This window comes from Lepidochelys kempii, chromosome 2 (assembly GCF_965140265.1).
Source record: "Lepidochelys kempii isolate rLepKem1 chromosome 2, rLepKem1.hap2, whole genome shotgun sequence".
Classification (NCBI taxonomy): Eukaryota; Metazoa; Chordata; order Testudines; family Cheloniidae; genus Lepidochelys; species Lepidochelys kempii.
Window position 1 is genome coordinate 121,865,262 of NC_133257.1, and position 13,469 is coordinate 121,878,730.

The following is a 13,469-nucleotide window of genomic DNA, read 5'->3' on the forward strand; positions in this document are numbered from 1 at the left end:
TTAGAGACTAACAAATTTATTTGAGCATAAGCTTTCGTGAGCTACAGCTCACTTCATTGGATGCATTCAGTGGAAAATACAGTGGGGAGCTTTATATACATAGAGAACATGAAACAATGGAGACATGAAACTGTAAGGAGAGTGATCAGGTAAGGTGAGCTATTACCAGCAGGAGATCGGGGAGAGGTGGGGAAGGAACCTTTTGTAGTGATAATCAAGGTGGGCCACTTCCAGCAGTTGACAAGAATGTGTGAGGAACAGTGGACTTGTGTGGACTAGTCCAGGCTGAGGTTGATAGTGGGACAGAAACTGTTGAAATCATGGTGGAATTCCTCAAGGGCTTCTTTTCCATGGTCCAGATGATGGTTACTGATCCATGAGCCTACACAAAGGCCCCACATAAGCACTAAGATTGCATAGCACCCACCAGTGTGCTAGGCACTGTACGTCCAAACACAAAATCCTGGGGCCAGCTTGGAAGTGGTTTACAGTCCAATTTTAAACATCTGGTGACGGGGGGGGGGGGCAAGTCACAAAAGGGTGGAAAGAGCAGGACGCTCCCAGTGCCCTAGCCATGGCCAGAGCTGTGCACGCCGCCGGGCGTGCAAGGAGAGGTCCAGGACTCAGGGGCCCACACCCAGGCTGCAGGTGACATGCAGGAAGGAGCGGACGCTCCTAAAGCGGGGACCGCGTGAGGCGACCGACGCGCGGCTCTGATTGACAGGCAGGGGCCGCCTCCGGCCCTCCGCACCGGGGCGCTACCACTGCAGGCGGGGAACGGCCCGTGGGACGCTGGGGGTGGGGCTGCGGCGGCTCCGGCGCACAAGGTCCCGCCCGGCCCCGCCCACAGCCTCGCCAGCCTCCGCCCAGGGAGCGGCTGCATGACGTCACGCGCAATCACGCGGGCGCTGGGCGGAAGCGGAAGCGGAGGGGGGGTCCCGGCGGCGTTTTGGATACGGAAGTAGCGCGGGGTCCGGGCAGTGGGTTCCGCAGCTGGGAGCAGCTCCAGAGACCGGACACAGCGCGGCAGCGGCGTCCCCCGCCATGGCCGCGTCATCCAACCTGCAGGTGGAGACAGGCGGAGCCGGGGCCCCGCCCAGAGCGTCCTGCTGGGGGAGGGGGTGTCGGGGCCGACTGGGGGATTGGGGAGGGGAAGGGGGTGTCGGGGCCGAGGGGGGTGTGGTGGGCGGGCAGGGTCTGGGGAGGGGGCGGGCGGGCGGTGTCTGGGGTGGGGAGCGGGGCTGAAGGGAGCGGCTGTGGGGGGATGTCCGGCCCCTGGGTGCTGGTGCTTCCATAGTGCATCCCTTAAATGCCTGCGGCTCTCGGCACCGGTTGGGACGGCTTCTGTCGAGTATCTTGCGGTTTGTCTCGAGTCGGATAAAAAGCATGGGGTTTACTTTAAACCGTGTCGCCTTACCCGCTTTTACCTACCTCTCTCCTCAATCCCTAGTGTTAGAAAGGGGGATTTACGCTTGGTAGGTGGCCAGGACGATCTTCATCCAGCCAACATATGTTAAAGCATCTCTTGTCCTGTCTACCTTAAGCCTTTAAAATACCTTGATTTGTTTTTAAAATGCACCCTCTGTCATAGTTTAAACAAATTGTCCTGTTGGTATAATATGTCTGCCCTGCTTGGGGGTTTATCCCCTTTGTCCATTTGCCGTTAGCATCCTGGTTCAGTTGCTATGCACAGTGATGTTCACTGTCATCTCTTACCATACGCCCAGGATAGCACATAGATTTACCTCCTCATTTTTCAATTAAGTCCTCAGTTGTTTCTGATAACTTGAAGAAGCATATATCCCACATGCTACCATATATTTTAGGTTGGAGTAGGAGCGATCTGTAATTGTTAATATCCCCTCTGCTCTGTTGGCTGCATGGTCACTTTTTTGGGGGTGGGAGGGGCACTATGCTTCCCTTCTCCTTGTCTTCCCACAAAAGTAGTACTGCTATTGTTAAAGTGGTAACACACTTACAACTGCTGTCCTGCTAGATTAGTTATAAAGGTGGTTATACTGATATAACTATTTGGTTTAAATAAAAAATCGCCCCTGTAACTGAAATAGTTACACTGTGACAAAACTGGCTGCAGACTAGGCCCTAGTTTTTTTTCTCTCTCACACACACACACTTTTTTTTCCTGATTCACTATTATTTTTATTATCATAGTACTTAAAAGAACATTTTTTAGAAGCCTTCCTTGCCACAATGAAATTTATGCTCTGGAATCTCTAGCAGTCTAACATGTTGTTTCTGTATTATTTTCCTGTGTTTATAAAAGGGGAGGCATAGGCCCCTTGTCAGAGTTTTCAGGCTAGTTTAAGTGGGTTTCAGAAGTGGCCAATGAAGTATGTAGATTTTTGTTTGTTTGGTAGGAGCAGGACAGGAAGGTAACACAACCTCCTCTGCTTGCTGGGGATCTGCTTTAGCAGGTGGTCTTTTCACATACCGCTCCCCCTTCCACCCCCCAAAGAGAAGATTTTGCTCATGGTTTTAATGAGACAAAGATTCAAAATTTCTCACACCTGTTGGCTCCTATTTAAAAGGTCTCCGTTTTGAAACAAGCTTCCTTTAGTTTAATCTACCTGAAACCAAAAGGTTTTTGCTCCAGTGCCATTGTGTCAAAACCAAACAATAAAGGTACTGTGCTACTTCTCTTCTGAGCCCTACTGGTGCTGCTGCTGTGTATCAACTTTGTTTTGTCTGATGTGTTAGAGAGAGCCCAAATCCTGACATGGATGTATGCACAAGAGACAAAGGACAATGCATCCCATGAAGTGAGCTGTAGCTCACGAAAGCTTATGCTCTAATAAATTTGTTAGTCTCTAAGGTGCCACAAGTACTCCTTTTCTTATTGTTAGTACAGTTAGCAGAGGAAATAACTGTGTATGAGAGAACTGAATATAGTAACTTTTACTATATAAGTGTATAGTTACTCTAAGTAATTTTCAGAGTAGTAGCCATGTTAGTCTGTATCTGTAAAAAGAACAAGAGTACTTGTGGCACCTTAGCGACTAACAAATTTATTAGAGCATAAGCTTTCGTGAGCTACAGCTCACTTCATTGGATGCATACAGTGGAAAATATAGTGGGGAGATTTTATATACACAGGTTTCAGAGTAGCAGCCGTGTTAGTCTCTATTTGCAAAAAGAAAAGGAGTACTAGTGGCACCTTAGAGACTAACCAATTTATTTGAGCATAAGCTTTCGTGAGCTGCAGCTCACTTCGTCGGATGCATTCAGTGGAAAATACAGTGAGGAGATTTATATACACACAGAACATGAAAAAATGGGTGTTACCATACACACTGTAAGGAGAGGTTTCAGAGTAACAGCCGTGTTAGTCTGTATTCGCAAAACGAAAAGGAGTACTTGTGGCACCTTAGAGACGAACCAATTTATTTGAGCATGAGCTTTCGTGAGCTACAGCTCACTTCATCGGATGCATACCGTGGAAAGTGTAGAAGACATTATATACACACAGAGACCACGAAACAATACCTCCTCCCACCCCACTGTCCTGCTGGTAATAGCTTATCTATAGTGATCATCAAGTTGGGCCATTTCCAGCACAAATCCATGTTTTCTCACCCTCCGTGCCCCCCCCCCCACACACACACACACAAACTCACTCTCCTGCTGGTAATAGCCTATCCAAAGTGACCACTCTCTTCACAATGTGTATGATAATGAAGGTGGGCCATTTCCAGCACAAATCCAGGTTCTCTCACTCCCTCACCCCCCTCCAAAAACCACACACACAAACTCACTCTCCTACTGGTAATAGCTTTTTGGAGGGGGGTGAGGGAGTGAGAGAACCTGGATTTGTGCAGGAAATGGCCCATCTTGATTATCATACACATTGTGAAGAGAGTGGTCACTTTGGATGGGCTATTACCAGAAGGAGAGTGAGTTTGTGTGTGTGTGAGGGGGGGGGGGCGGAGGGTGAGAAAACCTGGATTTGTGCTGGAAATGGCCCAACTTGATGATCACTTTAGATAAGCTATTACCAGCAGGACAGTGGGGTGGGAGGAGGTATTGTTTCATGGTCTCTGTGTGTGTATATGATGTCTTCTGCAGTTTTCACGGTATGCATCCGATGAAGTGAGCTGTAGCTCACGAAAGCTCATGCTCAAATAAATTGGTTCATCTCTAAGGTGCCACAAGTACTCCTTTTCTTACTGTAAGGAGAGTGATCACTTAAGATGAGGTATTACCAGCAGGAGAGCAGGGGGCGGGGAGAAAATCTTTTGTAGTGATAATCAAGGTGGGCCATTTCCAGCAGTTAACAGGAACGTCTGAGGAGCAGTGGGAGGTGTGTGGGGGGAAATAAACATGGGGAAACAGTTTTACAAAAGGTCCCCCCCCCACTGGTAATAGCTCATCTTAAGTGATCACTCTCCTTACAGTGTGTATGATAACACCCATTTTTTCATATTCTGTGTGTATATAAATCTCCTCACTGTATTTTCCACTGAATGCATCCAGTGAAGTGAGCTGCAGCTCGCGAAAGCTTATGCTCAAATAAATTGGTTAGTCTCTAAGGTGCCACTAGTACTCCTTTTCTTTTTATATACACAAAGAACATGAAACAATGGGTGTTACCATATAGACTGTAACAAGAGTGACCAGGAAAGGTGAGCTAGTACCAGCGGGGGGGGGGGGGGCACCCTTTGTAGTGATAATCAAGGTGGGCCATTTCCAGCACTTTACAAGAACAGCAGGAAGGGAAATAAACATGGGGAAATAGTTCTAGTTTGTGTAATGACCCATCCACTCCCAGTCTCTATTCAAGCCTAAGTTAATTGTATCCAGTTTGCAAATTAATTCCAATTCAGCAGTCTCTCGTTGGATGGGCCAGCAATGCCCCTCTGCCATGTACATTGGTCAAAGAGAACAGTCTCTATGTAAAAGAATAAATGGACACAAATCAGACGTCAAGAATTATAACATTCAAAAACCAGTCGGAGAACACTTCAGTCTCTCTGGTCACTCGATTACAGACCTAAAAGTGACAGTACTTCAAAAACAGACTCCAACGAGAGACTGCTTAATTGGAATTAATTTGCAAACTGGATACAATTAACTTAGGCTTGAATAGAGACTGGGAGTGGATGGGTCATTACACAAAGTAAAACTATTCCCCCTCCCACTGTTCCTCAGACGTTCTTGTCAACTGCTGGAAATGACCCACCTTGATTATTACTACAAAAGGTTCCCCCTCTCCCCCAGCTTTCCTGCTGGTATTAGCTCATCTTAAGTGATCACTCTCCTTACAGTGTGTATGGTAACACCCATTGTTTCATGTTCTGTGTATATAAATATCCCCACTGTATTTTCCACTGAATGCATCCGATGAAGTGAGCTGTAGCTCACGAAAGCTTATGCTCAAATAAATTTGTTAGTCTCTAAGGTGCCACAAGTCCTCCTTTTCTTTTTGCGAATACAGACTAACACGGCTGCTACTCTGAAACCTGTCGTTGGAGTGTCTTTTTGAAGTTTTTTGTTGAAGAATTGCCACTTTTAGGTCTGTAATCGAGTGACTAGAGAGACTGAAGTGTTCTCCGACTGGTTTTTTCTAATTCTTGACGTCTGACTTGTGTCCATTTATTCTTTTACATAGAGAATGTGCAGTTTGGCCAATGTACATGGCAGAGGGGCATTGCTGGCACATGATGGCATATATCACATTGGTAGATGCGCAGGTGAACGAGCCTCTGATAGTGTGGCTGATGTGATTAGGCCCTATGATGGTTTTCCCTGAATAGGTATGTGGACACAGTTGGCAACGGGCTTTGTTGCAAGGATAGGTTCCTGGGTTAGTGTTTTTGTTGTGTGGTAAGTAAATTGTGGCTACATTTTTATATTGGTGTGAGCCAAATAAAATCAAATTCTAAATACTTCGTTAGAAATGTAAAATCATCCAATAATCTGTTCCCCTTCTCCATGCACAAATATAAGTACAGCTGTTAGGTAATCTGGAAAGAACAGAGCGTTGTATAGAAGGACATTTTTTGATGTTTGCAGGCCTCTTCGTCCTTGTTTGTTAGGAATTCAGTCCTTGTTTGCCCTGTTTTTCCTGGAAGACCCTCTTGAGATACCAAGGATATGAAACTGGATTAACTGAGGAGTAATTACTGTTGTTCAGACTTTTTACAACTTTTTGAGGTTTTGTACTGAAACAGCTTCCAGTCTACAACTGAGTCCTCCAAGATAAACTTCCAGCAAATTTCTTATTGGGGGAAATTTTTCAAAGGCAAATCTCCCCCTTTTATTTCTGAGAAGATAGGGAAGAAAAGTAAAAAGTTCCTGAAAAGTTTTTCATACATAAAGAATGGCACAAAGCCATACTACTTCCCCACTTCACCTAACCTGAATGAGAACCACATTCAGAACCCTTGAAATACAGAATTGTTGCTACTTTAGAGTTCAAGTAAACGTAACTCTTAACTTGTAGTTATAAATACTTGGCACTGCTACATTACATCTTTTTTTTCCCCCAGAACTAATCTCAAATCATAATGCAGGTTTTATCAGGTATTTGTATTGAAGTGGTTCACGTGGCTCAGACATATTGGAGCCTCATTAAAGATTTTTAGTAATGGTTGACTTTGATAGTGTATCCTGAGAAATTTTTAAGCTATGAAGATAAAATACATTTGAGAAGGTGTGGATTCTCCATACATCTTTTCAATTAACATAAGAGATCTCTAATAAAAATTTGGAAGCGCTGGATTAACACTCCAATAATAATTATAACATTTCAATAGCTTAGTATAGAGGAACACTTTTGCCTATCACTTCTGATTTATGTACTACAGATATATGTTGAAGGTACGCTGTTGACTTACTCTATATGAGTACAACACTCAGCACAAAGGGGCTCTGACCTAGTTAGCCTCTAGGTGCTACTGCAATATAAATACTAATAAAAATACTTCTAAATTGACTAGATTTCAAGTTGTATGCAGTGTTGTAGCCATGTTGGTTTCAAGTTAGCTGTAGAAGTACTGTAGACAGATACTGATTGTTGCCTAGTACAAAAATATTTTTTACTGCTAATATCTCTTCAGATGAAGACATGAATTTGCAGTTTGTTGCTGTATCTACAATTCTATATTTTTTCCACTCATTTAAAAATAAAGTGCTTTTTTAAATTTTCATAACTTTTATATTTTAATATGCCGGAAAGAATTAGGAGGTCATGTACTAGGTAACCTAGTAGAATAGATTTTAAACTCATTCTGTATTCTGCCAAATTACATTAAAAGAAAATAAGATCCTGATCCTGAAAAGACTTATGCAAATGCTTAGCTTTGCTACTGTGAGTAGTCCAGTTAACTTTAATAGGGACTACTCACAGTTCATATAGATAAGCAGATAAGTGTTTTCAGGAAAAGGGCCTAAAGGTTGCACCAGTAAGCTCTTACAGCCAAATTCTCCAAATGCTTAAATGTGAGTTAGTTTTTATTCAAGCAGGTAGTAACATTGATATTAATGAGATGACTTGTATGAATAAAGTTTACTCATGCATGTTTGTAGAATCCAGCCCTCTTTAACTTTGACATTTCTTAGGTAAGGCTGTATGTGCCACCTTGATTCTACTCCTTATGAACATATTATCATATGCACACAGTATTTCTCAAATTATATTTTATAATTTTAGGTATGTATGGCATCTTATATAAATGATTCATGGAGTGCATTTCTGTGAAAGATCTAGGAAGAAGTGAGATGGGTGGAGTCCTCCATCATTGACTGCACACCTAGCGAGTGGCATTTTACTTAGCTGTAAACAATACGGTGAATTATAAACTGTCTTGCAACACATGCACAAGGGAAGCAGAGTTATGGTAGCACATGCAACTTCAGCTCTGGCATTTCACGACTTAAGAGCTTACCTGTGTAACTTTAACATTCATTTAAAATAGACTTTTTAATTGATTTTTACTCTTTAAGCAGGAAAAGATCTAGACACCACTAGAATGCCCCCTAACTCATGCACCTTAAAAAGTTCATAGAGTCCTTTTCCTGGATCCTCAGGAGTTGCACTCTTTCCTTTCTAGTGTGTGTCTGTCACATACAGTGCAAACTGTATACATGAAATTGATGAATGACTTGGTACACCCTTAAAAGATTAAGAGAATAGCTTTGTCACAATCTCAGCACATGTCAGCTTACTGTTGTTTCTAATGTTGCTTTTAAAAGTGTTTAACAGAAAAACCTTGAATTGTGTTCATGTGAAGTATGACTTTGCAGAACACTGAAAAGTTCTTATCGGTAAGAACTATTCTTGTCAGATTCCTTCTTTCTACCCCAGCTGTGTCAGCATTAGAACATTTTAAAAGGTTGCATTCATGATTAATAAAAGGAAATGTTTTTCATGTTTTGATACAAGTGAATTGTTTTAGCTCAGACTAAAAAAATAAGAATGTACTCCAATCAGATCTTAATATCAGGTTCTTAGGTCAAACTTCCTCAAGCAGCAGGCAGTTGAAAACTGAGTTAGAGTAGAAATGCTTCAGTGCCTTTAACTCTAGGTGTCACTACTGTTCCACCTAGAATATATTGTTGGCATAACGTTTTGTTTCATTTGGTGGTTTCATTTTATATGTGGTTTTTTTAATCACTTTTGTGATATATCCAGTCTTGGGTCACTTGGCTCTGTGTCCACACTGATCTCAGCCAGCTCTCTCACAAAGCTTTGTGACCTTGATATTTCCCAGTTCCACTCTGAAGTCAGTCCTTCTCCCTGAGACACCCAACAGCAGTTGCTCCAACTTAAGGCCCTGGTTCTACAGTGAGCAATAAGTGCAAGGAGGAGACCTATGTGGAGCTTATTACATGAGCATGGCCTAAGTTACTACAATTTGTTATTTTGAATGCAAGCATTTGTTTGGCATACTTATTTTTTTTATTCTGTGCTGTTTTATTTTGTATCAGATAAAACTCATTTAGACTTACCATTACAGAAAGCATAACTCTACTTAGTCACATGATATAATTAAGCAAAATAAAAATCTGGGTAAGACCTGTATCACGCAGCTGCTGCCAGGAGTCTGACTTTTTTTCTCCTTAGTATGTTTTCTTTCATTTGGTAATGGAAGAGTACACTCAATTCAATCTGCAGTAGAACTGGTTTTTGGTATTACATATAAATTTAACATTTCTACTAATAATTGTACCTCTGGTATTGTTTTGGGTAATTACTACTTCTGGTGTTTACAAGAAGACTGGTTGCATATCACCAGTGAAGATGAGCATGAGTTCCTTTGCTGAATGTGACCATCAGGTGCTCCATATGTACTCAGTGAGTTTTATTTCAGTACTTCTAGAAGTAGGTCTCATTACCACAAAATGGAAAGAGATCCAGTTTCCTGGCAGATTAGTTACATAGTATTTACAATTTAATAATAATTTAGCAATTTTCAATTATCCTATATTCAGAGCTGTACAAGGACAGTCCCAATGAATTTATAATCAATTACCTTCAACTTGTTTGCACAGTAGATATTCATATTGTAAAGGCGAGGCATCAGCTTTTAGTGCAACCGCTTAAATTATCACGCTAATGTTGCAGTACTCTTGCATAATAGTTGTCATTTTAATCACACCACTTTTTCTTTTGCTTTACAGAAAGCAATAGACCTTGCTAGCAAGGCAGCACAAGAAGACAAAGCAGGAAACTATGAGGAAGCACTCCGCTTGTACCAACATGCTGTGCAGTATTTTCTCCATGTAATTAAATGTAAGACTTGGAATATTAGCTAGCTATTTGCTGCAATTTTTTAAAAGCTAAATTATATAAAGTTACAGCAGTCTACCTGATAGAACCAAAATGGAAAATATTCACCATGTTAAGTATCAACAAGTGTTTTGTCTAAAGATACTAAATCTCTCAAACAGTCAAATGAGACTTGCCAGCTATACTTTGATTTAAAGGCACATATTGTGTATCTTCTTTTCTACCACGCACATGCTCTCCAATTGCTCCAATCTTGTAAATAGTCCACTTTGTTGATATTTAGAAAGGAATCCTGCTACCAACGCTAGATGTCTTCAAAAAGTTCCAAGGTGACTACAGTGTAGGGGGGACAGGTAGAGGATGGGAAGAGTTAAGTATTTCCTTTTCGTGTAGGGAAAATCAGGTGGTATCTGGAAAGCCAGTCTTTGTGTAGTGACGCCACAGAAGTTACTGTCTTGTCCTGCAGGTGTAACAATGTCACGCTTCCCTTTTTCATTCTTTCCATTGACAATTCAAGCTGCTTATGCTTACCTTCAAGATTCTGCACAAATGAACATAGTTTAGACCTATATTTATTCTCTCATTTTTCTTCTGCCAATACCTTGTCTACAGTTCCCTTTATATCCTTCCTTTACTGTTCATGCTTCCTTCTCTGTTGCCTCCTTATGCCTGAATTCTTGCTTTTGACTTTGATGTGCAAGGAGATGCCTTTCTTAAGTTAAATTCCACCTTAAAATGTGTTATTTCTGCCAAGCCTACCAGTGCAAACTCACCCCAAGTTAGAGGTGCTGTTACATATACAATAACTTTAAAATCTTAAGTAACTTCCATTTGATCATTCAGGGCAGTTTGTGTGTGGATTGTGTTTGTCTATATCGGGGGTCAGCAACCTATGGCATGCGTGCCGATTTTTAATGGCACGCTGCTGCCTGCCAGGTCCCAGCCGCCAGCCCCGCTCAGCCCGCTGCCGAACCCAGGCCGGCAGCGGGTTGAGTGGGGCAGGTGGCTGGGACCCCGGCAGGCAGCAGCGTACCATTAAAAATCCTGCCTGCCCTGGCCCGCTCTTCTCCCCCCCTCCCCCACCTTTTCCCCCAGTGTGCTGGGTTCCTGCCCCTCCTCCTCTCCCTCCCTGCTGCTGATCAGCTGATGGCCCTTGTGAGGGAGGGGGAGAAGCGGAGCTGCAGCGCACTCGCTGCTCCGGGGAGGAGGTGGAGAAGAGGTGGGGGTAGGGTCTTGAGGAAGGGGGTGGAATCAGGGCATATCCCCTCCACCCCCCTGCCGTGAGCCGCTCTGGGCAGGGGACTGGGAGCACCCCCACACCCTAACCCACACCCCCAGCCCTCTGCCATGACCTGTGCACCCCCCCACAACCCCAATCCTGATGCCAGCCCCCTATACATTCCCAGCCCCCCAATGCCCTGACTCTTGCACCCCCCACATTCCCACCCCACCCTGAGCACCAAATGGGAGCTCCTGCGCCTCTCCTCCCCCCACATTCCACATGCACCCCTCGCACCAAATGGGAGCTGCCCAGGTAAGCACTCCACACCCAAACCTCCTGCCCCAACCCTGAGCCCCCTCTGTCATTCTAGCTCCTGGCCAGACCCTTCACCCCAACCCGCAGCCTGCTCCTTCACCCCCAGCCCTGTGCTCAGTGCACTCCCACCCTCAGCTCAGTGCAGAGAAAGAAGAAGAGAATGGGCTAGAACCAGGGAGAAGGTAGGTACCCACTCTGAGCACCGGCAGCGGGCTAAGTGGGGCCGGCAACCGTGACCCTGGCTGGCAGGAGCTGGTAGACAGAACCCCAGACTGGTAGCGCGCTGGTCCTGCTCAGCCTGCTGCCAATCTGGGGTCCCGGCCGCTGGCCCTGCTCAGCCTGCTGCCAATCTGGGGTCCCGGCCGCAGGCTCCGCTCAGCCTGCTGCCGGCCTAGGTGAACGGAACGCCAGGCTGGCAGCGGGCTGAGCGGGCCAGCAGTGTAAGATCAGCATTTTAATTTAATTTTTAAATGAAGCTTCTTAAACATTTTGAAAATCTTGTTGACTTTACATACGACAATAGTTTAGTTATATAATATATAGACTTATAGAGAGAGACCTTCTAAAAAACGTTAAAATGTATTACTGGCACGTGAAACCTTAAATTAAAGTGAATAAATGAAGACTCAACACACCACTTCTGAAGGTTGCCGACCCTGGTCTATATGTTCTACTCTATGGGGCAAGAGAATGTATCTTTCTGTGCTTTCTGCAATGCTGGGCACGCTTTTGGGACTTAATACATAGAGTAAAGCGTGCATGCCTTTTGTTGTGTAGCCTGAAATGCTTTTTAATAGATTAGAGACCAGGAGGACAATAATAACTATATTAATTATTATCTAAAGGTTGACAAGATAAGTGAGGTTTCTGTCGGTGAAAGAGACAAGCTTTTGAGCTTAAACAGAGAAAAAGTTGGTCAGATTTTATGCCTATCTCCCTTTCAGTGTGAATGACAACTATTTTTTTTAAGGTTTCAGAGGAACAGCCGTGTTAGTCTGTATTCGCAAAAATAAAAGGAGGACTTGTGGCACCTTAGAGACTAACCAATTTATTTGAGCATGAGCTTTCGTGAGCTACAGCTCACTTCATCAGATGTTTACCGTGGAAACTGCAGCAGACTTTATATACACACAGAAATCATGAAACAATACCTCCTCCCACCCCACTGTCCTGCTGGTAATAGCTTATCTAAAGTGATCAACAGGTGGGCCATTTCCAGCACAAATCCAGGTTTTCTCACCCTCCACCCCCCCACACAAATTCACTCTCCTGCTGGTGCTAGCCCATCCAAAGTGACAACTCTTTACATAATCAAGTTGGGCTATTTCCTGCATAGATCAAGGTTTTCTCACATCCCCCCCACCCCCATACACACACAAACTCACTCTCCTGCTGGTAATAGCTCATCTAAACTGACCATTCTCCAGGTTTAAATCCAAGTTAAACCAGAACATCTGGGGGGGGGGGGGTAGGAAAAAACAAGAGGAAACAGGCTACCTTGCATAATGACTTAGCCACTCCCAGTCTCTATTTAAGCCTAAATTAATAGTATCCAATTTGCAAATGAATTCCAATTCAGCAGTTTCTCGCTGGAGTCTGGATTTGAAGTTTTTTTGTTTTAAGATAGCGACCTTCATGTCTGTGATTGCGTGACCAGAGAGATTGAAGTGTTCTCCGACTGGTTTATGAATGTTATAATTCTTGACATCTGATTTGTGTCCATTTATTCTTTTACGTAGAGACTGTCCAGTTTGACCAATGTACATGGCAGAGGGGCATTGCTGGCACATGATGGCATAGATCACATTGGTGGATGTGCAGGTGAACGAGCCTCTGATAGTGTGGCTGATGTTATTAGGCCCTGTGATGGTGTCCCCTGAATAGATATGTGGGCACAATTGGCAACGGGCTTTGTTGCAAGGATAAGTTCCTGGGTTAGTGGTTCTGTTGTGTGGTATGTGGTTGTTGGTGAGTATTTGCTTCAGGTTGCGGGGCTGTCTGTAGGCAAGGACTGGCCTGTCTCCCAAGACTTGTGAGAGTGTTGGGTCATCCTTTAGGATAGGTTGTAGATCCTTAATAATGCGTTGGAGGGGTTTTAGTTGGGGGCTGAAGGTGACGGCTAGTGGTGTTCTGTTATTTTCTTTGTTAGGCCTGTCCTGTAGTAGGTAACTTCTGGGAACTCTT

The 13,469-nt window shown here is 43.8% G+C and overlaps 1 protein-coding gene across 1 annotated transcript in view; it reads left to right on the forward strand.

Annotated features, from left to right (window-relative positions):
- The first annotated feature begins 895 nt into the window (after positions 1-895).
- The window catches only part of VPS4B (vacuolar protein sorting 4 homolog B), a 37,468-nt gene continuing 24,894 nt past the window's right edge, over positions 896-13,469 (forward strand). The window contains exons 1-2 of the mRNA XM_073332214.1: positions 896-1,068; positions 9,640-9,751. Of these exons, the coding sequence (XP_073188315.1) occupies positions 1,045-1,068; positions 9,640-9,751 (136 nt within the window). The 5' untranslated portion in view covers positions 896-1,044. The remainder of the gene's footprint in view (positions 1,069-9,639; positions 9,752-13,469) is intronic.